Source organism: Saccopteryx leptura, chromosome 4 (assembly GCF_036850995.1).
Source record: "Saccopteryx leptura isolate mSacLep1 chromosome 4, mSacLep1_pri_phased_curated, whole genome shotgun sequence".
Taxonomy (NCBI): domain Eukaryota; kingdom Metazoa; phylum Chordata; class Mammalia; order Chiroptera; family Emballonuridae; genus Saccopteryx; species Saccopteryx leptura.
In genome coordinates, this window is record NC_089506.1 from 204,626,795 (window position 1) to 204,654,610 (window position 27,816).

Genomic DNA, 27,816 nt, shown 5'->3' on the forward strand with positions numbered 1-27,816 from the left:
CTGTGATCCCATGCTCAAGCCGGTGACCTTGCGCTCAAGCTGGTGAGCCTGTGCTCAAGCTGGCAACCTTGGGGTTTCGAACCTGGGTTCTCTGCATCCCAGGCTGATGCTCTATCCACTGTGCCACTGCCTGGTCAGGCTGGGTTTTTTATTTTAAAAATTATTTTTCTCTTTCTTTGGTGGTAACAGGCTAATTTGGTCCCTTTTTTTTTTTTTTTTTTTTTTTAAGATGAGAGGAGGGGAGATAGTGAGACAGACTCCTGATGTGCCCTAACTGGGTTCCATCTGGCAACCCTGTCTTGGGCTGATGCTTGAATCAGCCAAGCTATTTTATTTATTTATTTATTTTTTTAATTTATTCATTTTTTTTAGAGAGGAGAGGGAGAGACAGAGAAAGAGAAGGGGGGGAGGAGCAGGAAGCATCAACTCCCATATGTGCCTTGACCAGGCAAGCCCAGGGTTTTGAACCGGCGACCTCAGCATTTCCAGGTCGACGCTTTATCCACTGTGCCACTACAGGTCAGGCGCCAAGCTATTTTTAATGACTGAGGCTGATGCGGTTGGACCAACTGTGCTATCCGCAGTGCCAGGGGCCATGTGCGAACCAATTCGGTCTTTTTTTTTTTTTTTTTTTTTGGTTGCATAGATAGAGTCAGAGAGAGGGACAGACAGACAGGAAGGGAGAGAGATGAGAAACATCAATTCTTTGCTGCGGCTCCTTAGTTCATTAATTGCTTTCTCATATGTTCCTTGACCATGGGGCTACAGCAGACCGAGTGACCCCTTGCTCGAGCCAGCGACCTTGGGTTCAAGCTGGTGAGTCTTGCTCAAACCAGATGAGCCCGTGTTCAAGCTGGCGACCTCAGGGTCTCGAACCTGAGTCCTCTGCATCCCAGTCCAATGCTCTATCCACTGCACCACCGCCTGGTCAGGCAATTTGGTCATTTTTGAAGTAGAAAAGTATCTAGTAATTAGCCAATTTTTCTTCAACTGTTGGAATCACATGTGGATAAATTTAACATCTGACAAAGAATAGGCATTTGATATTTAAAGAAAAATAAGGTTTATGAATGAAGGACTACTGTTTCTCAGTCCACTTTAAAATATGGGCTGAGGCCCTGGCTGGTTGGCTCAGTGGTAGAGCATCAGCCCTGTATGTGGAAGTCCTGGGTTCAATTCCCAGCCAGAGCACACAGGAGAAATGCCATCTGCTTTGCCACCCTCACCCTTTCATTCCTCTCTGTCTCTCTCTTCCCCTCCTGCAGCTAAGGCTCCATTGGAGCAGAGTTGGCCCAGGGCATTGAGGACGGCTCCATGGCCTCCGCCTCAGGCGCTAGAATGGCTCTAGTTGCAATGGAGCAATGCCCTAAATGGGCAGAGCATTGCCCCCTAGTGGGCATGCCGGTGGATCCTGGTCGGGCACATGTGGGAGTCTGCCTCTCTGCCTCTCTGCTTCTCACTTCAGAAAAATGCAAAGAAAAATAAATAAATAAAAAAGAAAATATGGGCTGAAAAGAAATAAGCTCTGTATCTTAGGCTCCTCTACTGAGTCTTGATTTTTATTTCAACTTTGTTATGTAACATTAATTACCCAGTATAATGATTTGTTTTTATGTGTTGATGTTAAAAGTAGCTTAGTCAACTTGGAAGTTAGTTTCATGGATTGTCATCAAATTTTTTTTTCTTCTAGCCATCAGCTATAGTCAGAGGACCCCTGCCAACAGCCAGTGTCACCCCTAGCATACCCTTTTCGGCATCTCTGTTGGGCACATTGCCCATTGGTGCGAGGTATGCCCCTCCACCCTCCTTCTCAGAGTTGTATCCACCTCTGACCTCATCCTTAGAAGATTTCTGTTCTTCTTTAAATTCATTTTCAATGAATGAATCAAAACGAGGTAAGAATCAAGCCATTTGTGTAAACAATTGCAGTTTATTTTCTAAAAATGACAATTTATGCTTGGTAATTATTTAACCCCAGGTAGTTGGTACATGAATTATCTTCATTATAGTTGAAAATATAAAATCCTTTAATTTTAAATTCACCTTGACTTAAATGTGCCATTCTGGAGACATTATGGAGAGTAAGAATAAGAAGCAAAGAAGAATAGTAATGTATGTGGGTTTTTTTTATAGAATAGTTTAGCTGGGAGTCTGCTATTCAGGGGGTGAAATGACTTTTAACATTTCCTCCCAGAAAGGTATACCCCACCCGAAAGCGTCTTCAAAGACAGGTTATCCTTTAAATTCTGAACGGGGCCAGTACTTATTTCAAACTAACTTAAGATTAGTGATCAGAACGATAACAATTTGATCTGTCTCAGGCTGCAGCCACTGAGCTCAGGGAGCTATGCCTTAGTTTTGCAGGGATTGCCGAGTTTTAGGTCTGACTCTTGTTTCTGTAATCCCAGGGTTAATATGCACCTTGAATACTAATAATAAAACTTTTCATATTGTTGTATTGTTAAAGGTACAAACATAAAAGTAATTGATGTTAAAGACTGACAATGGCAGAAACTAAAATTTGTGGGAGACAGAATGGCAGATAGAAAATACTTGAGTAGTAGCGTAAGAAAGAGAAAGTAATTGAACCTTACTGATTTTATTAATGTCTGACAGGTGAGTTCTCGTTTCATATTTTCAAAAGGCGAGGTTCTTTTCCCATTGCATATGACTTATTTTTCTTAGTTTTTTATTTTTATTTTTAATCTTTTTCAATGATCTCACTTGGTAGGCCCTGCCTTAGCTTCTATCTCTGAAAATAGCTTTTTATTTAAACTTTTTTTTCCTAAGGGTTTTTTAATGTCCTTGGTTTCTAGAATAAAGGAAAAACTTCCTAACCCTGTTTGAGTGTCAGTCATGCACAAGCAGCTCCTAGGAACTGGGATGGAATATAACGTGGGAAGCTATAGTCAGCTACTAAGCCCTGATGTTCTTATTATATGATTAGAATGAAAAGGTCTGTTGAAGTTTTTTTATTATTTTAGATCTGTCCACCTCAACTTCTAGAGAGGGAACATCGCTTAACAACAGTAATTCCTCCCTTTTACTTGTAAGTGCCGCTTCCTCTTTTGTAAATGCATCGGTTAAATTGAAAATAGGTCTTTTACTTAAGTAACTGAGTTATTGGAGTGAACATGACCATCTCCCAGAAATTTTGTGTGTGCTGTGGGAAATAGTGTTAGAATTAGACTCTTATGGAACATCCAATAATAAATGCTCTGCGTTTAAGACTATATCTGTCATAGCAAATTAATCACTATCCTAGACAGTGTAAGAGGCTTTTTAGCACTGAGTAAACTAAACAAGGAAATACAGTTGACCCTTGAACCACATGAGTTTGAACTGTGAGGGGCCATTTACATGCATATTTTTTTTCAATAAATCCCTATATTGTTTTTAAACTGAGTTTGGGAGTCCATGGGTGTGGAGGGCCGACTGTATGCATTGATCTGCGCCATTTTATATAATGGACTGAATAGCTCAGATTTTGGTATTCACAGGAGTCCTTGGACCAATCCCCTCAGGATACTGCTGGAAATTGAAGTCTTTGGGGATTCAAAATTACGTGCAGATCTTTGCACGGGGGTCACCTACCCAGTCCCCATGTTTTTCAAGGGCCAAATATGTAATAAGGTCAGGGCATGTAGAAAGTGTTTGCTCTGAAACAGAACAATTACCTATTACCTTTAACAACTCATGGAGAGTCAGAAAAGTGGGGGAGGGGAGGAGAAACCCAAAGAAAGGAAAATGTACAACGAAAGTTTTTAAATAAAAGCCCATTAGGGACAGAATAGTAGCAACTTCAGTCTATGAAGGATGTCTTATTTTTCCGAAGAATTTGTTTCCTGCTTTAGTGATAGTGAAATCAATATTTGTTGGCTGTTTTTTTGTTTGTTTGTTTTTTAATTCTTCTTTCAGATGAATGGACCAGGAAGTTTGTTTGCTTCTGAGAGTTTCTTGGGAATTTCAAGTCACCCTAGAAATGACTTTGGAAACTTTTTTGGAAGCGCAGTTACAAAACCACCTCCATCAGTGACCCCAAGACATCCCCTTGAAGGAACCCATGAACTGAGACAAGCTTGCCAGATCTGTTTTGTAAAATCAGGTCAGGACCAAACAAAGCAGTGGACAGTGTTGAACGAGTAACCTGAGAGATCTTAGGAATCTGTGGCAAACACTATCGTGATTTTTCAGTCCCTGTTTGAATTCTTTCAAAAGAAGCCACAGTTATTGATTGGGGGGGGGGGGGGGTGTCTTTGGAGTCTGACAAATCTCTTCTCTTACTTGATATAATTTTATTTAAAGAATCATATGGAATAGAATATTTACCTGATTTTGAAAGCTTAATTGAGATTTTTATGAAATTGTGTCTTAAGTATATGTTTAAGAACTTGGTCCTTTTCAAATAGAGCAAGAACTAGAAAAATATGTAAGACCAGTATATGATATAATGTTTATGGAAATTAAAGTACTTTCCATTGGTATGTTTCTTATCTTTACCCTTAAATTGATTTAAATACAGTGTATTCTGAACTTACTCTCAGCTGAAACTCAGTTTATTTCCCAATTCATTTTCTTTCTTAGTTGTATATTTAAGTGTTCTTTATCAGAATTCCTATCTTTAATAGTTAAGGGTGTATGTTGGGAGGTCTGGTGTTGAGTAGAACTTTGTGTTGTCTAACAAACAGCATAAAAGGCAAAAATTACTAAAGTAGCTTGTTTACATGTTGGGGTTATGGAAATGGGATTTTTGTGGGAATCTAGTAATAATTGTGCTTAACGTCTGCTGGCAAATGTGCCTATAAAATGAAATTACACTTTTCGTGCACATGAGCAATCCTTTGTACATCTTTTTCAGGCCCTAAGTTAATGGATTTCATTTACCATGCTAATATGGATCATAAATGTAAGAAAGATATTTTAATTGGTAGGATAAAGAATGTTGAAGATAAATCATGGAAAAAAATACGCCCAAGACCAACAAAAACAAATTATGAAGGACCTTATTATATATGTAAAGGTATGTAGTATTGATTACTTAATCAGTTTTCATTGCAGAAGTGATAAACGATATGCTGCATTTATTACAATTGTTCCAGGATTACTGTTACTACAGAAATGTTCAGATAGAGTTAATGGCAAGTTCTTTGGATAGAGACATTAGAATTTTTTATGTTATGTTTACCTTGGTTTTAGACATTTTGTGTGGTGTATGTTTTATAGCTGTTTATGGAAACAGGACTTTGAACAGGTTTTACTTTTTTATTTATTTTAAGTGAGAGGAGGGGAGGTAGTGAGACAGACCTCTGCATGCACCCTGACCGGGATCTACCTGGCCGCCCCGTCTGGGGTTTCCCCTCAAACCAGTCAAGTCATGGCAGTGAGGGGGGGAGAGGGAGAGAAGGGAGAGATGGAGGGGACAAAGTAGATGGTCTCTTCTCCTGTGTGCTCTGGCCGGGAATCAAACCAGTACGTCACACGCCAGGCCAACGCTCTATCCACTGAGCAAACCAGCCAGGACCTTGAACAGGCTTTAAACAGAAATTGTCTCAAACTTTAAGTTCTATAACTTGATCTAAACAGAATTAGAACACTGAACTAAGGTTTTGAAAATACTGTTCTTTAAGCTGCTTTGGAGGGAGCTTTTGTTAAGCCACTTCATCTGGACAAACTTTGAATGTTTCTAAATGATTTTTTAAACTTAGGTAGAGTACACGAGCAAATCAAGGTTTTTTCCCTGTTTGGGAATATACATTATACTTGTGGTGCTGGGGTTTTTGTTTTTGTTTTTTTAATACCACCCTGGCCGGATAGCTCAGTTGATTAGAGCATCGTCCCAATACACAAAGGTTGCTGGTTCGATCCCTAGTCAGGGCACATACAGAAACAGATTGATGTTACTGTCTCTCTCTCCTTCCTCTCTCTCTGAAATAAATAAAAAATATGTATATATAAAAGGAGTTAATACCATCTCTGGACAGTAACATGGGTATCGTTGTTTGAAGCTCTCCGTGAATTGTTATAAAAATTCAGATGATGCCTCAAATGTGTTTAATGTTCATTGGCTTTGACAAACCAATGGTCCACATTATAAATGTCTTTTAATGCTGTCTTTCTAGATGTTGCTGCCGAGGAGGAATGTAGGTATTCAGGCCATTGCACGTTTGCTTATTGCCAAGAAGAGATAGACATCTGGACGCTGGAGCGGAAAGGGGCATTTAGTAGAGAGGCTTTCTTCGGTGGCAACGGAAAGGTCAACCTCACCGTCTTCAAACTTCTGCAAGAGCATCTTGGAGAATTTATATTCCTTTGTGAGGTGCTCTCTCCAAACCTTATTTTCTGTTGAAAAATTGGTGATAGTTTCTGACTTGCAAACCCAGAAATATTAAAGTACTTAGCACAGGTCCTGCCATGCGATAAAGCATTCACTTGGCAAAGGGAGCTCCTACTATTATCCAGAAGATGATGAATATTAGTTGGCATAAGTATATAATGTATAAGTATGTAATGATATTGAAACAAAGAAATATTTAGGGCTTTATTGTGTTTTATGTTTTTGTGATCATTTTTCTTCTCTCTCTGTTCCAGAAATGTTTTGATCATAAGCCTAGAATGATCAGTAAAAGAAATAAAGATAATTCTACTTCTTGTTCTCACCCGGTTACAAAGCATGAGTTTCAAGACAATAAGTATGTTGGTAGTTTCTAATTCTTATAGTGACAAAATAGATCGTTTTTTAGCTCCAAGTAAAACCAGACTAGTATCCACCCAGGTATCCCCCTGTCCTTTTGTTGTTTTAAAAGTCAATGACTGTTTTAAAATGTCTGTTAGATTTTTCTGGGGATTTAAAAATTATTATTTAATATAGAAAAGCATTGATTTTTAGGCTGCTCATGACATGGATTTAGGTGTATTATGACTTAACGTAAAATTATCTCTTACCTTCAATCCAACAATTGTATACAGTGATTTATTTTTTATGATAAAGATTTAAAATATTTTTAGTTTAAACTTGACATTTAACGTCACTCCATTTAATGTCAAGTTTTGTTGTTTTTTTTTTTAAAAATATATATATATATATTTTAACGTTTACGTCAGAACAATATTAAAACGTCACTCCATTTTCATCTTAGGTGCCTTGTCCACATTTTGCGAGAGACAACAGTAAAATACTCCAAAATACGTTCTTTTCATGGTCAATGTCAGCTTGATTTATGTCGACATGAGGTTCGATACGGCTGTATAAGGGAAGATGAGTGCTTTTATGCTCACAGTCTTGTAGAACTGAAAGTCTGGATCCTGCAGAATGAAACAGGTAGGTTTGCGTGTGGCTGAGTCCTGTCTGGAGAGCAGTCTGGGTTTGAGGAAGCAGTCGTGGAGCCTTCTCCGTCACCCCGAGGTGGCAGCCCTGTTGCTTTTGTCCTGAGCTTTAACCTGTGCAATTACTTTTCATTTTTAGAGTGGCCTATTTTTAGTATGGTCTCGTGTAATTAATTGCTAGTACAAGCTCATGCATGTAATACGGTTTTCTGAGGAAGATTCCTCAGAAAGCACCAAGGGCTCTCTATATGTGAATATTCCATTTTGGAAAGAGTCACGTGATGTTCACTCCTCCCTGGTGGTAGATTATACCGCCTGGGTATAATTAGAGAATTGAGTCTGGCTGTGACCTGACTGGTGGTCAGTTATTGCGTAGAGAACCTAAAGGAAGGCTTGTACATTTCCCAGGTATCTCACATGATGCTATTGCTCAAGAATCTAAACGCTATTGGCAAAATCTGGAAGCAAACGCACCCGGAGCTCAGGTATTTTCTCTTGCATCTGGGATCTTTCTGGAATGGCCTACTGGGTGTCAGTTGTTGGCAGAGGCAGTTCATACTTGCAGTCCGTTACTTTCTTAATGTCTGTTGAGTTGAGGGATTCTTAATGTGAAAAAAAAACCCCCCAACAACTCTGAATTTTAGTTGATCATCGTAAACAATTAGGCATCCCATAATACCTGCCAGGGGTATAGGACAAAATTTCTTATGCAGCCTAATTGACCTAACAGTTGAGATCTTGGGCTTTGGGGAATTCTGTTATCCAAAGAATAATTTTAGTATTAAAGTGGTATAAGTATATAACACATAGGTATGTAGTCATACTAAGAAAAATTAGGAATACAAAGTTATATTTTGCAGTATGTAAGGGAGGGGGATTGTGTCTTAGTTTTGCTTCCTATCTGGCAAAACTGCTTTATCCACTATTCTCCCTGCCCCTCCAAAAAACTTCTAGTCAGTTCTAAAGCTGACTTATATATAAAAGCTGACTTTTATAAATTGAGTTTTGGCATCTCTAATCTGCTTTTTTATCATCCTCTGCATTTGGGTGGAGAATTGGAGATTTAGTTATCAGATCATATGTATAAGGGTCAGATCATCAAACCAGACAAAAAGAGAGATTGTATGTATTATGAAAAATAAATATATGGTGAGTCAGTACTTTGTTCTTAGAAAACTGATTTTCTGTTAAAATTAAAACTGATCTTTTTTTAATTGTTTAAGGTACCTGGCAATCAAATAATGCCTGGACTTCTTAATATGAAGATAAAATTTGTGTGTGCTCAGTGTTTGAGAAATGGTCAAGTCATTGAACCAGACAAAAACAGAAAATATTGTAGTGCAAAAGCAATGCATTCGTAAGTAGCGGGTGTGTGGAAACAATACCTAGTTCATAACGATCTGTTTTATAAGTGTAAAACCATACATGTGAGAAAAGATTAAGACTCTGAAGAGAGGAGAGGAAAGTAGATAATTTAAAAGTAATTGCAAAGCACAAGGAAAGAGATTTTTAGGCTTCGGTAGCTAAGAATTCAAGAAAATTTGATAGAAAACTTGTACTTCCTCAGTTCTTGCTTTAGGATTCGTAGGGAATGTTTGATTACAAATATCAACAGGAAATAAAGTGACAGCATCATAAGGCATTTCTTTTAGAAGAGTTGAAAGAAAAAAATCGCTGGTCCTTTAGGTACAACCTTCGTACCTGTCCTTTTTATATTATGCCTTTTGCCAGTGTATCTTTGTTTTTTCTGAACTCCATTTTTCTTAGGTGGACCAAAGATCGTCGTGCGATGAGAGTGATGTCTGTTGAACGTAAGAAGTGGATGAACATCCGTCCTCTCCCCACAAAGAAACAAATGCCTTTACAGTTTGATGTACATACGTAATTTTTAAGCTGCTTTTTTTATTAGGCATTTCAAATTATTAGAAAGTAGTAGTAATTCAGATTGAAACTGGTGCCCTTTAAATGATGCTCATTGTAATAATGAAATTTAAATGGTCCTCTCTTTTTTTCCTTCCCTTGAGTGTGTGTATGATTCTGGGACAGTGTTCAGATGGTTTGGAATTTTAGGAGTTACTTGGAAAAAGTAAATACAGAATCAGGAATGAAAGACTTGAGAAACCTTTATGAGCATGATATAACTTCTTTTTCAGATGAATTACTTTTGGGAGGGAATGGAAGAGAATTTCATTTAAATTTGATTCTTCAGCTTTGCTATCGAATCCAAGGCCTCTATATTATTATAAACACTGTGGATGAGTTTTTGTTTTTATTTTATCACGCCTGTTTTCTTTTACTGAAGCAGTGGGTATTAACTAAAAGATACCCCACTTGATAACACCTCTGAAAATAACCCAAAGGAAAAATGTTCAGTGTTAGAGGGAAATGTCCCTCAGAGACCCTTAGAATGAAAATGCCAGACCAGCTTAAATGTAGGACAGCACCTCATTCACGAGGTGGCGTGTTTCACCTCAGTGTCCTCTGGTGCTTTACGTGGCCTTGAAGATGATTGTCCAAGCACACCTTGAGCTGGCTCTGGATTGCCCTCTTCACAAGAGAGAGGGTCTGGAGAGAGGCGGGAGGGATTGTACCGCCTGAGTTCAGGGGACAGGTACACTGGAACATTATTGATAGTTTGTAAACTTTCTGCCCCTTCTGCCCAGAGAAGCAGGTCAGATGGATTGCAGAGTCCCCTGGATAAAGAAAGTTTTCCTCTCTGACTTGTCAGAAAGAGTTGAGGAAGAGACAGATGAATTCTCCCTCACCCATAGTACCTTGCATTTTGTAAGGTTTGTACAGGTTACAAGATCAGTCTTGGAAGGAGGTAGTGTGTGTTTGTATTTCATCCACAGTGGTTTCAGACTCATAGCTGCGGGTGATTTAATCAGTGGGGTATGGAGAGGGGAAGAAGGCTAATTGGAAGCATTGATACCTTGGCATGAAAAGGCGGTGGAGATTATGGGTCTATTCCGTACTACTTTGTTAAAACAAAGGTGACTGAGAACAAGTCTAGTTCAGGAGGCAGCTACCCGGTACTGCTGGTTATTCTGAGATTTTGGACGTGACATACTGCTGTACAGTGTTACAATAGCTGTTTCCTTCTCTTTTTCTGCCATACTGCGTATTGCTCAGGATCCCTTTTTGTAAAAGAAATACTACTCTGTGTTTGTGTTTGTGTAGACCAGCGGTTCTCAACCTGTGGGTCGCGACCCCGGCGCGGGTCGAACGACCAAAACACGGGTCGTCTAAAGCCATCGGAAAATACATATTTATTATACAATACATTTTTAAATAAAATACGTATTTCCGATGGCTTTAGGCGACCCCTGTGTTTTGGTCGTTCGACCCCCGCCGGGGTTGCGACCTATAGGTTGAGAACCACTGGTGTAGACAGTGTGGTAAGATGGAAAGAGTATGGGATTCAGAGTCTATCAAAAGAGCCCCGTGGTTAAGTTACTCGGCCTCAGTTTACTCATCTGTAAATGGGAATAATGACATTATAGGGAAGATGACACAAGATGATGTTATGTAAAAACCCAGCCCAGTGGCTGGCCTTCTTTGTCTTCTCTTTTCCCTGCTCATCATTGAGCTTTAAATACTGTGGTAAATGTTTCCCTAGTAATGCCTGACTGGGTTCTTATTGAGGTTTGATTGGGAAAAGAATAAAGTCAGTCACGGGATGTTTTATTAACTACTGACTTAATTCAGAGGATTCTAAGGGGAGGGGTCACTGACCTTGGTCCAAGGGAGAAAACATATAATGTTCAGGGCACTGCTTTAGATTTTTAGCAAAACCAAGGCTAAGCATTTAATATTATGTAAGCTAATATATAAGGCAGCGCCTGTTGAAATACAAATAAACTAAGATAAGCTAACAATGCTAGGATTTCTGCTCTATAAAGACAAGACAAGTGGATTAAAGATATTTAAGAATGAGCTCTCATCCTGGCCGGCAAGCTCAGCGGTAGAGCATTGGCCCAGTGTGTGGAAGTCCCGGGTTTGATTCCCAGCTAGGGCACACAGGAGAAACACTCATCTGTTTCTCCACCCTCCCCCTTTTACTTTCTCTCTGTCTCTTTCTTCCTCTCCCACAGCCAGGGCTCCATTGGAGCAGAGTTGGCCCGGGCACTGAGGATGGCTCCATAGCCTCTGCCTCAGGTGCTAGAAGGGCTCTGGTAGCAATGGAGCAACAGCCCCAGATGGCAGAGCATCGCCCCCTGGTGGGCATGCCAGGTGGATCCCTGTAGGGCACATGTGGAGTCTGTCTCTCTGCCTCCCTGCTTCTCACTTCAGAAAAATACAAAAAAAAAAAAAAAAAAAAAAAGAATGAACTCTTGGTGATTAAAGTGTTTTTAGTTCTTCAAAGTCAAGGTTCCTAGGGAAGTCTGCATTCTGCTGATTGCTACCACTCTCTTTTCCTGCCAGCATTATTGTATTTACTTTGTAAAGTAAAAATGCAAATAAACCAGAAGAGGTTTTATTGAATGCTATGCAACTGGGTGGCCTGGTTAGCATAATAATTGTCCAGAAAATGAGTATCTAGTGAAGGATGGCCAGGGTTCACTGCCTGTGCTGGTTATTAGGAAGCTAAATGTCCAAGATTTATTTTGTCCAAGATTTAGTTTGACTTTGTTTAGTACCTTTGGAGTAGTCTGCAGTTTCTTGACTGCATCCCAAATGCTGAAAAGGAGGCATCCTGGGTGGTAGGTAGGGGAGAGTAGGAGCTGTCAGACTAATGAGCCAGAGATCTGCATTTGGAGATAAAAACGTTCTACCATGTAAAAAGCAGATACTCTGAGTGAGTTTGTAGACGTTTTGTTGTAAGGAAATGTTCTATATTCTAGTTCCGTATTTTCTCCGGACAATTTTTGATGAATTAGAAAGCTTAAAAACATTTCATGTATTTTGGGCTTATAGTCAGTTTGAATAGAATCAAATCAATCTTACTTTAAAAATACATTACTCAGCATTAGCATGGATAATGCTTATTTTGCTTAAGTGTAAAAATTAGGCAGTTTTACTAAGTGTAGTATGTCTTATATTCCTTTTTTTTTTTTTTAATACAGCTGTGCAATCACATCGCTTCTGGGAAAAAATGTCAATATGTTGGAAACTGTTCTTTTGCTCATAGTCCTGAGGAGCGAGAAGTGTGGACTTACATGAAGGAGAATGGGAGTAAGTTGAAGTTTTAACTGTGGCCTTGACATCCAGGAAATCTAGCTCACCTGAAAGTTTCTTTCCTCTCTGAAAATGTCACATTGCCATGAACACAGAAAGCAGTCTGCATCTGAAACAGTTGTACCGTTTTATCAGTGGAGCAGAATCTGACATCTGATCTGGGCATAGGTCAGATTTGGATACAGATATATATGTTTGCATGTTTTGATGTCATAGATGTCTTCCTGAATGATGGTCTGGGGAAGTTCATCATTCTGTGACTACTTAAATCAGATCATCTCCCTTTACTGTGACTACTCACACCCTGAATTGATCAGATTAGAATCATAGATTTCTTCAGGAGGCCTTGCTGGTAGAACAGGCTCAGATTCAAAGGCCCAAGGAAAGAAAGTTTATCTTGGTCAGACTTGTAGTTTACTGTGGGAATCTTTGAAAGGAGCCTCAGACAACTTTGCACTTTTGATCAAAAAAAGTTTTATTATAAGGATCATTGTTCTTTTAATCAGAATTTAAAAAAAAATACTTTATTGATTTTACAGAGACAGGAGAGAAATGGGAGCATGGAATGGGAAGTAACAACTCCTAGTTGCTTCACGTTAGTTGTTCATTGCTTGCTTGCTGTATGTGCCTTGACCAGGGAAGCCCAGGGTTTCAAACCGGCAACCTTGGTATTCCAGGCCAAAGGTTTATCCACTGCGCCACCACAGGCCAGGCACGATCATTGTTCTTTAATCTTAACTGATGGAAATTTATGGGCTGCTTAAAATCTGCTCTCTCTGGATTACAAGAACCGATCAGATTTAAAGCAGGTCACCTGCCGTGTTTCAACCATGTCAGAACTCAATGAGTTGTATGAATGGGACTCCTTGCTGTCTTGCCTGGAATAGGGACATACGGGCAACTTTGGATAATTTGGCCACACTCCCCTCTTCCTAGGTACATCAGCAATATCTGGAGGCATTTTTACTGTCATGACTTTTGAGAATGTGCTACTGGTACCTAGTGGGTAGAATTCAGGGCTGTTGTTAACCCTCCTACACTGCACACAGGGCAGCCCCCAAGAGCCAAGAGTTATCCGGCCCAGAATGCCACCAGTGCTGAGGTTGAGAAACCTGGTCTTAGCACTTCACAGTAATGCGGACTGTACCTGTTGTTACATAGTAGGCAGCTTGCAGCTGCTGCCCAGACCTGTCATGGTTGTGTTGTTGTAAATTGCACCACATCATGTCCCAAAGGATTGTGTCTTGACTGATGGACCCCCATCAGGGTCAGACTCTCGGTCCCAATAGTAGTATGTTCTCTTTCTCAGTAAGCAGGCTCCACCCAGCTGTGTAAGTAGCTTGTATGGTTAGGGCAGTGATAACAAGTGTTTAACATGGGCATCATGAAATTGCATGCACCTTTTTAAAAAAAATCAGTACCCTTATAATGGTTTCTGAATTTTAAACACTTTCCCCCTTAAAGTGTCTTGCAAATGCAGGGAGGAGTTAATCTTGAAAAGTACTGTTTGTGGTCTGACAGTCCTGAATTGGATTCTTGTGCATGATAATTCACCTGCTGCTTGGATGTAGACCGTCTCTCTCTGTCTAATATAATCAGTCTCCATTTAGCCTCTCACTTTTCTTTTGAAAATGTATGCCAATATAAAAAGTATGTATGATCTTGCATTAATTTAATTGGTGCATTTAAATCTCTGCTGCTGAAAGTGATTCATTTTTCTTTAGTACAAGATATGGAGCAGTTTTATGAACTCTGGCTAAAGAGTCAAAAAAATGAAAAAAGTGAGGATGTAGCCAGTCAGTCCAACAAGGAAAATGGAAAACAAATTCATATGCCGACAGATTATGCTGAAGTTACTGTAAGTACCTGTGGTCATTTTGCCCGTCCTTTGCCACTGAGCCCTCGAAGGGACGTTTCTTTTTTCCCACCTTCTCCATAACCTGGCTCCGTCACTCACTCCTTGCCCTCTTCTGGTATTGTCACCTCCTCTCCCTCCAGCAGCCTGCTGCTGTCTAGCTTAATTCTCTTCATTCTAAAATCCTTCTCTCGATCCTTTTTCTGACTTTGGAGCCAGAGAATTTCAAATCGAAGTCCTGGTTCCTTCTTTACTAGCCTGGGCAGATTATTAACCATCTACGAGCGGGGTGGTTATGATGGAGAAGTGAAGTTCAGTGAGTCTGTACCCTCATCCCAATGCTAAGCCACAGAAGGTGCTCAGGAAAGGTGCCCCCCTTCCACCTGGTCCTCTCATTCCCTCCTTACCCACCTGCATGCAGTCTGGCCTCTGCCTCCAGGGTTTGACACAGACATGAAGTCGCCTGTGATCTTTTACTGCCATAGTTTTCTTTTAAAATTTTCAGAAAACCAAGGAGGATACTATAATGAGTATTTTGAGCCCACCATCCCAACTGAAGGGATGGTAACAGATTGTTGTATTTGTTTCTATAAAATAAACCAAATGTTACAGATAAAGTTGGAGCCCCAGTTGTCCCCCTTCCCAGACCTGGTGTGTATTTTTCCAGGCCATGTGTACATATCTTTGACATATCTATTCCTAATCTGTAGTTCCGCCTGGCACGTTTTTATATTGACGTAGGTGTATTTGTTATTCTGCTACTTGTTTCTTGTTTTGATTTTTGGCCCCTCTCCATATTGATTCGGTCTGATTCAGGTCATGTCCACAGCCTCTGCCTCTGCTTGTGTTACACCCTGTGATTGTCCTCTCTGCCACCTTTTCTTAAGTTTTCCTTGGGTTCCCAGAGCAAGGCCACCCATACTTGCTGGGTCATGAATGCTATCTGGGGTGTTTAATAAGATAGATTCTCATCCGTGTCTCCGACGTATTAAGTCAGAATCTCATGGAAGTCTCCCGAGTCTATCCTTATTCAGTGTTGCAGTGATCTTTACACAGGGCATTTGGGAAATACTACTCAGACACTTCAAGTTGCATCTGTGGTAGCACTTACTCCCCACCCCCATATCAGAGTGCCACCTTTGTTAGGTCTGTGCCCCACAGGCAGTGTCTTCCCATCATGGCACAGATCCTGGCCCATAGTAGAGCTCTGTTCGTGTGCATTGAGCAGAGTTGCAGCTTGTCCCTCTGCAGCTGGCGAGCCCTGGGCTTTCATTCTTTCTGATTTTCCATGTGGTGTTACTCTGTTTTGGAATCCTTGTTTGAACTTGGCCCCTTGTCCTCGCCACAGACAGCCTTGTTTGCACACGCACTCTATGGCTTCCTCGCTGGAGGCTTCCTGGACACCTGGCTGCATCCCCCGCCTTGCACTGCGCTTCCGGAGTTACAGCATGCTTCCCAGTGTCGGCATCCTTTCCTTGGTCCTGTTTCTAACTTTGAGTTTTATGTTCTTGCCTGGCTTTCCCACTTAGGTGGGTGCCCCAAGAATAGAGTCTGGGTCTCATATTGGGTGGGTTCTAGTCCTGGTGCCCTGACCGTGTTTGAGGGACACGCAGACAGCACCCGCTGATGGATGCGTGTCTTCTGTGCTCCTTAGGTGGACTTTCACTGCTGGATGTGTGGGAAGAACTGTAACAGTGAGAAGCAGTGGCAAGGCCACATCTCCTCGGAGAAGCACAAAGAGAAGGTTTTCCACACCGAGGACGACCAGTACTGCTGGCAGCACCGCTTCCCAACAGGATATTTTAGTATTTGTGATAGGTACGTAGGTTTTCTGTTTCCCACGTGAAAACTGCTGGTCTCACGTGACTTTGACAGTCATCATGTTAGTAGAGAATTTCCGGGTGATTAGTCTTCTAATAGTGGAGGCTAAGAGTTGGGCTCAACACTTTAGTTATTCTTTGAACATTTCTTCACTCTTTTGTGGTTGCATGAGAAGATTTACTAGTCTACCAATACCAGTTTGAAGCATGTTAAGATAACCGAATAGAGAGGTATGTTCATTTGAGTTTGCCCAGTTTTTGAGTTCCCAGCTATGATTGTCTAACCCTTCATTGCAACTTTTCTTGTCCTCGGTGTTCATCAGTTTGAAACTGCCTTGGAATATTTCAAGTGTAAATCTGAAACTCAGGTCAAAGGAGAATGTATCACTTGTCTTTATTTAGAAAATTCTTCAGTGGCAAACGAGATAATTTTGAGTTGCTCCTCATTTTGTTAAAACGCTGTCGATGTTAAATTTCCAAATTTATATCCATCTGACCCTAAAAACTACCAAAGGCAGCTTTGACTTAATGTCACTTTTGATTTCTCTACATTGCATCAGGAAGGATGTAGTCTCCCATCCCACCCCGATTAAACTGTATTTATCCTTTTTTTTTTCTTACCATTTTACAAAATCAGGAAAAGGTCATTTAAATCAATTTATCTAAAGATACAGTTGTCTAAGAAAATGTTTGAATTCTAGCATTAAATACATTTAAATAACTGAAAGTACTAATTTCTCTATTATGGATATCAGGGCTGTAAAATATCCATTTTTCTAGGCTTAAGATTTTAAACTAAAAGTTTTATGCAAATCATACAGCTAGTGAAGTGTACATTTTAAGATTTTCATAAACAGCCTGACCAGGCAGTGGCGCAGTGGATAGAGCGTCGGACTGGGATGCGGAAGGACCCAGGTTCAAGACCCCGAGGTCACCAGCTTGAACGCGGGCTCATCTGGTTTGAGCAAAGCTCACCAGCTTGGACCCAAGGTTGCTGGCTTGAGCAAGGGGTTACTCAGTTTGCTATAGCCCCACGGTCAAGGCACATATGAGAAAGCAATCAATGAACAACTAAGGTGCCGCAAGAAAAAACTGATGATTGATGCTTCTCATCTCTCTCTGTTCCTGTCTGTCTGTCCCTCTCTCTGACTCTCTCTTTTAAAAAAAAAAAGATTTTCATAAACAACTTGTAGACGCTTCTAAAGCTGACTTGTCCTGACAGGTATATGAACGGTACCTGCGCGGAAGGGAGCAGCTGTAAATTTGCACATGGAAATGCTGAACTTCATGAATGGGAAGAAAGAAGAGACGCCCTTAAGATGAAGCTCAACAAAGCAAGAAAAGATCACTTAATTGCCCCAAATGATAATGACTTTGGAAAATATAGTTTTTTGTTTAAAGATTTAAACTAATATGCTGGCTTTTATGTATGTTATTTAATCAAAGCATTGACCAGAAAAATTGCAAGTGTTCTAAGGAACGTAGCAGAGGAGCTGCAGATTTTCTGCTTGTATTGGCGTCTATCCTCCCTCCTGAGCAGCAACCCACAGTAGGTAGGAAAACGGGCTGTTTAACAGGTATGGCCATGCTCTCACGGCACCATTGGCACCAAATGGCGAAGTGACTGCTACCCGGTTGCCATCTGTTGAACAGACTTTTGGATGAAGTGTGTTGGGGAAGAGGATAAGGCTATGTCTAGGACAACTCCTTGAGATGGTCCTTCCGATAAGAACCATGATGGTGAGAGATTAAACATTTGTACTAGGATCAGGACACATGATGGATAAAATTCTTTACACATTTTAAGCAGAATGAACTTGTTTAATATAATAAAGTTTGCTACTTATCTGTATGTAGGTTGCTAAAAAGGATTTTCTTAACTCAGACTTTAAGCCAAATACCCATTTAACACTAGTATACGTTAAATGGGGTTATTTTTCTGTATTTGAATGTTTCACTCTAATAAGGGAACTGAGGATAATGTGCATTGAGAATATTTTGAAAAATAATCAGCCGACTCAAATTTTATTTCTTGGTCTTTTGCTGTTTAAATGATTTTGAAAGATTAAACTTGTACTGTTGGTATTGTGTAGTGTACGGACCAATATTGCCTGTAATAAAAATTTTATATGTAGATGTCTTTCATTTTTTTGGTGTGATCCTTTCTCCACAAAGAATTGTTGAGACTGGGTACTAAAATCACAGGTTATATATTTTTTTAAACTTTTATTTAAGCAGTTAGTAACAATGCAAAATAAAGGTACATGGAAGCAACCTCCACTCTGTCCGACCCTAGATTTCGGTGCATAGGGTCTTGTTTGGTTGGCTGGCGTAACTCTTCTAGGCGCTCTTCTGTCTTTTGTTCAGATGAATGATCAGCAGGGAGTCATGCCAGCTCAGGTGCGCGCTGTGGGATTCCACAGACAAGCATCTACAATACCCTTGGATCTTTTGGTCTTAAAAGACATGGGCTGACAGACAAAAAAAGGGCTAAGCTGTCCTCTCCGACAGCCTGCTCCAGAGGCTGGAACCAGGGAGCTATGGAGCAGTCATTGCTGGGGTGTGGGGAGCAGTCGTTGCTGGGGTGTGGGGAGCAGCTCTTCATGAGGACATTGACAGTGCAGAGTCCTTGTTGGGGGTAGGGGTTCAGGGGGCTTTGATGTACCAAGGTTTCAAGCCCTCAGGCAAAGTCACTTCTTCATAATGACCTTGAATGAGGGAGGTTTGGGGAAAACAAAAGGGGCTTTGTTCTGCTTGAGTCCAGCCAGGATGGAGAGCAGGGCAGGGCTGCAAGTTGTGAGACAGACAAGTAGAGCAATAAGCAGAATGGGGCTGCAGCGTGACGCGCAAGCTCCCGACTCCTTGAAGACCAGGAAAGAGTCTGGTTTCCCCTCGTGTGGGAAGGCAGTGGGACCAGTTTTATAATGTTAGGAGTGACATTTTTTTGTGTAGAAAAGGCTGGCAATGTTACTGTTCTGCTAGAGCAGGGGTAGTCAACCTTCTTATACCTCCCGCTCACTTCTGTATCTCTGTTAGTAGTAACATTTTCTAACTGCCCACCGGTTCCACTGTAATGGTGATTTATAAAGTAGGAAAGTCACTTTACTTTATAAATTTTTTTTTTTTGTATTTTTCCAAAGTTGGAAACGGGGAGGCAGTCAGACAGACTCCCGCATGCGCCCGACCGGGATCCACCTGGCACGCCCACCAGAGGGCGATGCTCTGCCCATCTTGGGGCGTCGCTCTGCCGCAATCAGAGCCATTCTAGTGCCTGAGGCACAGGCCACAGAGCCATCCTCAGTGCCCAGGCCAACTTTGCTCCAATGGGACCTTGACTGAGGGAGGGGAAGAGAGAGACAGAGAGGAAGGAGAGGGGGAAGGGTGGAGAAGCAGATGGGCGCTTCTCCTATGTGCCCTGGCTGGGAATCGAACCCGGGACTCCTGCACGCCAGGCCAATGCTCTACCACTGAGCCAACCGGCCAGGGCCACTTTATAAAATTTATAAAGCAGAGTTAAAGCAAGTTAAAGCATATAATAATAATTACTTACCAAGTACTTTATGTCGGATTTTTGCTAAGTTTGGCAGAATAAATCTGTTTTTAAAATTTTTTTATTTTTGGGGGGCCTTCCGGCAAACACCAGAAGACCTACTAGACAAATTCAAAAAGAGCTGTAAGCACTCAGAATAAATCTTTATAAAGCAACTTACTATAGTTAAATCTATCTTTTTATTTATACTTTGCTCCACTACCACCCACCATGAAAGCTGGAACGCCCACAAGTGGGTGGTAGGTACCAGGTTGATCACCACTGTGCTATATCTTCCTAGTCGGATGGCCTTTGTTACATTTTTTTTCTTATCCATAGTTTTTCCCAATCTACTTTTTACCCTTTTTGCAGGGAGAATACTAAACGCTAAAAAGATGTTCCTGGTGCTTTGTTTCAGCTTACCAATTAAAATGTTGGTTGTCTTAACCTTGGGAGTCTAGGCTCAAAATTTATAGTTGGAGATTCTGTGAGTGGTCCAGACGAGAATTCTGTTTTTCACACTCCCCTGCATTTTCTGTGCTGTGGCTTTCCACCTTCTTGCAATTGATTCTGCTGTCAACCAACCTTTCAGCAAATTCCATTTCCACCTAAATGAGACAGTGTCTTGCTCTGCTTTGCAGCTAAGCCTGCCACAGACTTGGTCTCAGCATTAGGAAGTCAATGTTAATTATTCCATGTGAAGTCACAGCCATCCTAGAAGTGAATGGGTAACTGCAGGAGGAGAAAGGGTGTGCTGGGGGAAGGGTAGAATGAAAGAGGGAAAGTTCAATAGTAACAGCTGAGAAAACAGTAATCATTAGCCTGTCTACTTGGACATGTTTATCTCCACAGGATGGATTTTTTTCTCCAACATTTAAGAAAGTGAGATACAATTCACATAAAAACTACCATTTTTAAAGTACAATCTGGTGGTTTTTAGTATATTTCAAAGGGCTACAGTTACCACAATGAGCTTCAGAATATTTCATTTCTTAAAAAAAAAGCCCACACCCAATCTACCCACTGGCCCTGCTTCTCGAGCCCTAGGCAACCACTGATCTGCTTTCTGTCTGCATGGGTCTGCCTGTTCTGGACATTTCATATAAGTGACACCACACACTACGTGGCCCTTTGTGACTGGCTTTCCCTAAGAATGTTATGTTTTCAAGGTTCATCCATGTTGTAGCAGGTGTGAGTACTTCATTCCTTTTAATTGCCAGATACTCTATTTTACTGATACACCATATTTTGTTTATCCATTCCTCTGTTGACAGACATCTGGGTTGTTTCGCTGTTTTTGGCTCTTGTGACTATGAATGGTCCTGTGTAGGTTTTGTTGGCTGCACTAAGCTGCCCTGGAGAGGCACATGGGAGGCTCTAAGTGGGGCCCTGCTCAGGAACTCTCTCCTCTGCCCAGTCCTCCCAATAGATGATGGAGGCACCCTAAGTGGGCAGGCTGGTGCTGGAGGTGCTTACCTGTCGCCACCACCTTCAGCCTTCCCTGGGCTGTCTGCTCTTTGACAGCTGCTTGCAATGGAGTCCCGTTGGTGTAGCGTTCGATGCTGGCTTCCACTTAGTTCCAGGGACCAGCATCAATTGGGAAACTGAAGAACATATTGCCCTGGCAGTGCAGGTTTCAAACACCCTTTACTTGGCCTCTTGTAATTGTTGCAAGAGATAAATGCCAATTTTTGGAAAGCTGATTCTGGGATCTTAGTACAAAGTCTCCAAGAAACACTGGAGAATATTATTGTCCAGAATACCCAGGCTTAGGGAGTCAGCTTCCCTCTGCATTTACCTGCCAACCTATACCTTATTGGACACATCCATTGTTAAGTAAATGCTTGTAAACTTTAAAAAAATAATGAGCACTATTTCTCTCTGGTTTTAAGGAAGGATTACTATATGGGATATATAAAAAGAGTGTCTGAAACCTGTTCTGACTGCCAGGGGAATGTGGTGTTCTTCAGTTTCCCAGTTGATGAACATCACTGAACTCGGGAACTAAGTGGAAATCAAGGTTGAGTGTCCAGGACTCTCTGCTAACAGTCGTACAAGTTTTTTGGTGTGTAAACAATTCAAATCTTGCCCCCCTACTGTAACTCCACCAACTTGATCCGGATTATAAAAAGTGGCCACAAATGCTCATATTCTGGTTGACATGGACACATTAGGGCTGACCTAGTCTGACCTTGACAGCCTGCCGTATTCTGAAATGAATTTATCATTGTTTAGAACATTCTGGTGCCAGAGCAGCAGCTAGATGTCCAAAAAAAGAGAACCATTTCTTTAATTTATGCGGGTGGTTACCTGGCTTGTAAGACACCACCCTACATTGCCATAAGGTATTGTGGCTCTCATGAGATAACCTACAGGCAGCAAAAGTACTTTGAATTTTATAAAGACCTGTGCAAAAAACGTGTCTGATGGAAGTGTAGGGCAGATTGTAAGAGTAACCTACTCTGGATGGTGTCTTTTGACCGTATTTGTTTTTATTAGTAATGCAAATCAACAAAAATGGTAAATAAGGTTAATATAAAAAAACTACAAATATACATTTTTCTCTTAGCTTCTTTAAAGAAGATTAAATAAAACAATATAACACTATTATTGGGTTTGTAATATAACCGATTTAAAAAGTAACAGCACAGCCTGACCAGGCAGTGGTGCAGTGGATAGAGCGTCAGACTGGGATGCGGAAGACCCAGGTTCTAGACCCCGAGGTCGCCAGCTTGAGCGTGGGCTCATCTGGTTTGAGCAAAAATTCACCAGCTTGGACCCAAGGTCGCTGGCTCCAGCAAGGGGTTACTTGGTCTGCTGAAGGCCCGCAGTCAAGGCACATATGAGAAAGCAATCAATGAACAACTAAGGTGTCGCAGTGCGCAACGAAAAAACTCATGATTGATGCTTCTCATCTCTCCGTTCCTGTCTGTCTGTCCCTGTCTATCCCTCACTCTGACTCTGTAAAAAAATAAAAATAAAATAAATAAAAATAATTAATTAAAACAAAAAAGTAACAGCACAAAAAAGAGGGAATGGAGCTATAGTGGAGCAGTTTCTACAATATAACTTACTGGAATTTAGTATAAATCTAGTGTAGAAATTCTGAAAAAATGTGTATTGTAATCCCTAGAGCAATCTTTCCTTATAACAGAAAAGTTTAAAACCTTTAAAGGGCCTGACCAGGCGGTGGTGCAGTGGATAGAGTGTCGGACTGGATGCCTAGGACCAAGGTTCGAGACCCCGAGGTCGCCAGCTTGAGCGCGGGCTCATCTGGTTTGAGCAAAAGCTCATCAGCTTGGACCCAAGGTCGCTGGCTTGAGCAAGGGGTTACTCGGTTTGCTGTGGCCCCACGGTCAAGGTACATATGAGAAAACAATCAATAAACAACTAAGGTGTCCAACGAAAAACTGATGATTGCTACTTCTCATCTCTCCTTTCCTGTCTGTCTATCCTTCTCTCTGACTCTCTGTCTCTGTAAAAAACCCCACAAAAACCTTTAAAGGAATTAATGGTATACCAGAAAATATCCACTTAATACAAAAGAAAAAAGAAGGAACAAAAAAGATGTGAGATAGAGAAAGCATAGAATGAGGGATAGGTTCACAGGCACTTTTCTTGAGTTACCTCATTTAATCCTCAAAACAACCCAAAGAGTTACTGCTATTACCCGATTTTATTGGTGTGCAAACCGAGCCGGCGTGACGGATCCTTCCCAACTCATTCCTGAGTTCTTGGACACTTCTCGCCTCTGCACGTGTTTTCCTACCGTCCAGCAGGAATCATAAACGGCACCTGCGTCCTTCCGGGCCTGTATGTAGTGAGACGATTGGGCACGTGTTCTGTCATCATAACGGCTCTTAAAACACGGTAGGCCACGTGGGGGTACCGAGTCTCGGCCTATCGGCGTTGGGCGGATTTCAGAGTAGGCCTGTCCAGACGCTCGCGGCAGCGCCTGTGTAGGTTCCGTAGACGGAGAGCGGGGCCGGTGAAACAGGCGAGCTGCAGAGGGTGCGGGCCGGGAGCGGAATCCCGGCGGCTCCGAGGCCGAGGGGGCGTGCCTTCCGGGGGCGGGGCTTTGGGGAGGTGTCAGCGTCCGCGCAGACTCCGTGGGCGGAGGGCGGAGCCGCCCGCACAGGGGCGGAAGCCGCGGCGGCTGTAGGGCTGACGTGGAGGGTCACGGTTAGCGGGCGCTACGAGTTGCGGGATTGGGGAGCGACAGTCCGGGCCGGGCCTTCGGGCCCTGGGCGGCGGCGGCGGCGGTATAAAGCTGGTGACGGGGAGCATGTAATGTCGGAATGCGGAGGCCGCGGTGGCGGCGGCAGCGGCAGCAGCAGCAGCAGCGACGACGCCGAGGAGGAGGGTGGCGGCGGCAGCAGCCCCGCGGGCTCCGGCTCTCCCAGCCCGGCCCCGGCTGGAGCGTCCTCGGCGGACCGGCTCCTTCGCGGACTGCGCGGCGCCACCCTCATGGCACGCCGGCGACCCGAGCTGCTCTGCGGGGCCGTGGCGCTCGGCTGCGCGCTGCTCCTCGCCTTCAAGTTTACCTGCAGGTGAGGCGGCCCGCAGCCGGGCGCGTGGCCGGGGCGGGGGCGGGAGCGGCCTCCGCGGGGTGAAGTCGCACCTGACTCGGCTGAGAGCGACGGACTTTACCCTTTCCCAGCCTGCGCCTTTGCCGACTCCTTTCTCCCTCCCTGCCCGGCCAGCCCCCCATACGGCGAGGTTCTCGGGTGCTGCCTCGCACGCACCCACTTAAAACTGACGGAGGTGGGCCGGGTTCTGAGCTGCTCAGGTGGGGTTTCTTGGGAGTGCACCTGTCACTTCTGCCCAAGCTTAGGACTCTCCTTGACCACCCACTTGGTATCCCGTATGCTTCGAATGTAGTAACTCACAACCCATTTGAGCCCCAGACTCCTCTGAGAATCCATGCAGGCATTGATCTAAAGATTGTGCGTCCGCACCTACTATGGGGAGCACGCGTCCAAGGTGAGCGATGAGGATGAAAGTGAACAAGTCAACTTAGAATTAAAGGACTTCTGCAAGTGCTGTAGGGAATATGGAAGCGGGGCGGGTGGGGCAGAAAGGCTGTCCCTAAGGAAGCCACAGAGGAAGCTCACGCGAGAAGGGGAAGGGGCCCGCGTTGGGAAGATCTGGGGGAAGAGTGTCCAAGGTGGACGGAACGGGAAGCGCAGAGGTCCTGAAGATGGACAAGCCTGGTGTTTTCCTGGAACTAGGAAAGGCCTGAGTAGGCTGATGCATAATGAGCAGGAAAAATGAAAATTAATGAGCCTCTTTTTGAGAAAGTACACAAATACAAAGTTTACTTTAAACTTCAGGAATATTTTTGGCTTCCCAAATCCAGTGTATCTCCTGGGACTCCAGTTTATGTCAGTGTTGGTGTATTGACCCCGGAGAGGAGGATTTTAACTTGTAACATTGTTACTGAACATGTTAAGTGCAGTAGTGGACCTTATTGGCAAAGAGGCCAAAGGATTGGGGATTGTAGTGGAAAGAAAACAAAATGATAATAACTACCATTGAGCACTGCCATGTGCCAGATGCTCTGCTACCAGGAGGAGTTCTCATCCTTGGCATTGCCAGTATTTTGGATCAGATAATTCTTTGTTGTGGGGGGCTGTTCATTGTAGAATGTTTAGCGTCCCTGGTTTGTACAAATGTGACAACCAAAAATGTCTCCAGACATTGTCAAATGTCACCTGAGGACCAAAATTGCCTGCTTGAGAACTACAGCTTCTAAGAATGTATTTCTTAACGCAGAATCTGAGAGCCTAGAGTGGATCATTTAAATTTCAGTCCCTAGTAAAGCCTGGACATGGTCGTGTCCTTCCAATTTACAGATAATGGACTTGAGCTTTGGTCATGTTACAAAACTTGCCCCAAATCATACCCACCCTATTAAATGGCTGAGCTAGAATTTGAATCCTTTATTGTCAAGTACTAGGCTTTTGACCTTGCTCTTTATCGTGTTCCTTCATCAAGTAAAATATGCAAAATATTTTACAAGATAAAATAATTGCAGTGTGGCATTTGGGTTCAAATAAGAGGTATCCTCCCCATCCTTCTAAGGGTGGGGAGCTTATTGACATTAGCTTGTCTGTCTATAGAAATAATGACTTACTAGATATGAAAGTCCTTTCAGATTTCAGGAAGAAGGAAGAGTGTAATCCAGTTACTGCTGCTTCAGCTGGGAGAGAGAAACCCAGCTTGCCTGTCCAGGTCCTTTCTGTGCCACTGGCAAAATTGACAGTCTTCTAATAGACTCAGATTGACTTTTTTTAGAGTTCTGTTTGATTGAGTGGTGTTATTATACTCTTTTATTACTGTACAGCTTGAACATTCCTGACCCCCTTTCCTATTTTACTTTTAAGATTTTTGTGTTAATGAGAACAACCTTAATGAAGAGTAACAATTTTTAAAATTTAGTTTTTGTTAATAGCCCCAGACCCGAAATAAAGGAGACTCCTCTTCAGTGTCTGCTGTTTAGTTGAGTTCAAAGCAGATACCATATGAAAGGTTGATTTGGCTTTGAAACACAGCTAATGATTGTATATTTCTGAGCATTTAATCTCTCTCCTTGCCTTTCTCTGCATTGAATCTCCATGACTTCATCCTGTTCACTTTCCTTTTATCCTGATTTGGAAGAAAAAAAATGTGCATGTGTATCATGCACACACACACACACACACACATACACTCACTCACACATGTATATAATTGGGAGTTGCAACAAGCCTTTCTTATTTACAACTAGCTTTTGAGATTTTTGTACCTGAGACTTACTTAGACTTGAAAGCTGTAAGTGTAGTTTCTCAAAAATGTTTAGCAAATTTAAGAGTTAAACGGCAGAGGGACATGTCACTCTTTCCTAGTTAGTGTCTGGTTTTTGATGGGCCACGTATTTTACCTGGTGTGTTTACTTTAGGGACTGTTCTGAACATGCAAAGCAGCAATACTAAGTTGACAATTATCCTTTGACTGTCGCAGACCTGCATTTTTCCTCAGATTATATTATTTAACACTTAACATGCAGTTGAATTAGTAGAAAATTAATACCTCCCAAAAGCAGAATTTCGGAGTTCTTGTGCCACAGGGCCTTCCTCTCCTCTTTACACGAGTATCTTCCTGTCATTCAGGTTTCAGCTTAAAAGATAACCACCCACTCTGACCAGTACCCCATTAGAGGAGCTTTAGGATTTAGTGTCACATCTATCACCTTGTTAAATGTCCCAGATAGCAGTGATCATTTTGAGTTTTTATTGGTTGTTGTTTACATGTTTGGTTGTTTGCCAAACATGCTCACTACTATCACCTTTGTTTTAATTTTTTTTTTTTTATTAATTTTGAGAGAGGAGAGAGAGAGTGAGGGAGTGAGAGAGATAGAGAAGGGGGGAGGGAGGAGCAGGAAGCATCAACTCCCATATGTGCCTTGACCAGGCAAGCTCAGGGTTTCGAACCGGCGACCTCAGCGTTTCCAGGTCAACGCTTTATCCACTGCGCCACCACAGGTCAGGCTACTATCACCTTTGGTACATAGTACAGTGCCTATAGCCCAATAAGGTTTGCTCAATAAACATTTTTATTTTATTTTATTTTTTTATTTTATTTTTATTTTATTTTATTTTTTTACAGTGACAGAGAGTCAGAGAGAGGGAGAGACAGGGACAGACAGGAACAGAGAGATGAGAACCGTGGGGCTGCAGCAGACCGAGTAACCCTTTCCTCGAACCAGCAACCTTGGGTCCAAGCTGGTGAGCTTTGCTCAAACAGGATGAACCTGTGCTCAAGCTGGCGACCTTGGGGTCTCGAACCTGGGTCCTCCACATCCCAGTCCGATGCTCTATCCACTGTGCCACAGCCTGATCAGGCTCAATAAACAGTTTTTTTAAAAAAAATTATGATAATTTTTAATTTTATCTCTGGGGTCAAAACTCAAAGGGGTCTCTGGCTTGAGCATGGGATCATAGACATGACCCCATGGTCGCTGACTTGAGCCTAAGGTCACTGCCTTGAGTAAGGGGTCACTCGCTCTGCTGGAGTTCCCCCCAATCAAGGCACATATGAGAAAGCAATTAGTGAACAACTAAGGTGCTGCA

At 42.2% G+C, this 27,816-nt stretch overlaps 2 protein-coding genes and 1 non-coding gene across 3 annotated transcripts in view; 2 read left to right on the forward strand and 1 right to left on the reverse strand.

The window, feature by feature from the left end:
- ZC3H7A (zinc finger CCCH-type containing 7A) overlaps positions 1-18,316 on the forward strand; it is a 43,533-nt gene extending 25,217 nt beyond the window's left edge. Inside the window, exons 10-23 of the mRNA XM_066382594.1 lie at positions 1,691-1,895; positions 2,985-3,049; positions 3,919-4,105; positions 4,859-5,020; positions 6,120-6,316; positions 6,589-6,689; positions 7,137-7,318; positions 7,732-7,808; positions 8,547-8,680; positions 9,091-9,196; positions 12,390-12,498; positions 14,226-14,359; positions 16,011-16,174; positions 17,399-18,316. Coding sequence (XP_066238691.1) covers positions 1,691-1,895; positions 2,985-3,049; positions 3,919-4,105; positions 4,859-5,020; positions 6,120-6,316; positions 6,589-6,689; positions 7,137-7,318; positions 7,732-7,808; positions 8,547-8,680; positions 9,091-9,196; positions 12,390-12,498; positions 14,226-14,359; positions 16,011-16,174; positions 17,399-17,588 — 2,013 coding nt within the window. The 3' untranslated portion in view covers positions 17,589-18,316. The remainder of the gene's footprint in view (positions 1-1,690; positions 1,896-2,984; positions 3,050-3,918; positions 4,106-4,858; positions 5,021-6,119; positions 6,317-6,588; positions 6,690-7,136; positions 7,319-7,731; positions 7,809-8,546; positions 8,681-9,090; positions 9,197-12,389; positions 12,499-14,225; positions 14,360-16,010; positions 16,175-17,398) is intronic.
- A 1,480-nt stretch (positions 18,317-19,796) lies between these two features.
- Positions 19,797-19,859, reverse strand: LOC136404667 (U7 small nuclear RNA). The gene has a single exon (XR_010751382.1). It is a non-coding gene; the product is annotated as a U7 small nuclear RNA (small nuclear RNA).
- A 3,977-nt stretch (positions 19,860-23,836) lies between these two features.
- Positions 23,837-27,816, forward strand: part of TXNDC11 (thioredoxin domain containing 11) — a 70,191-nt gene continuing 66,211 nt past the window's right edge. Inside the window, exon 1 of the mRNA XM_066382596.1 lies at positions 23,837-24,255. Coding sequence (XP_066238693.1) covers positions 23,996-24,255 — 260 coding nt within the window. The 5' untranslated portion in view covers positions 23,837-23,995. The remainder of the gene's footprint in view (positions 24,256-27,816) is intronic.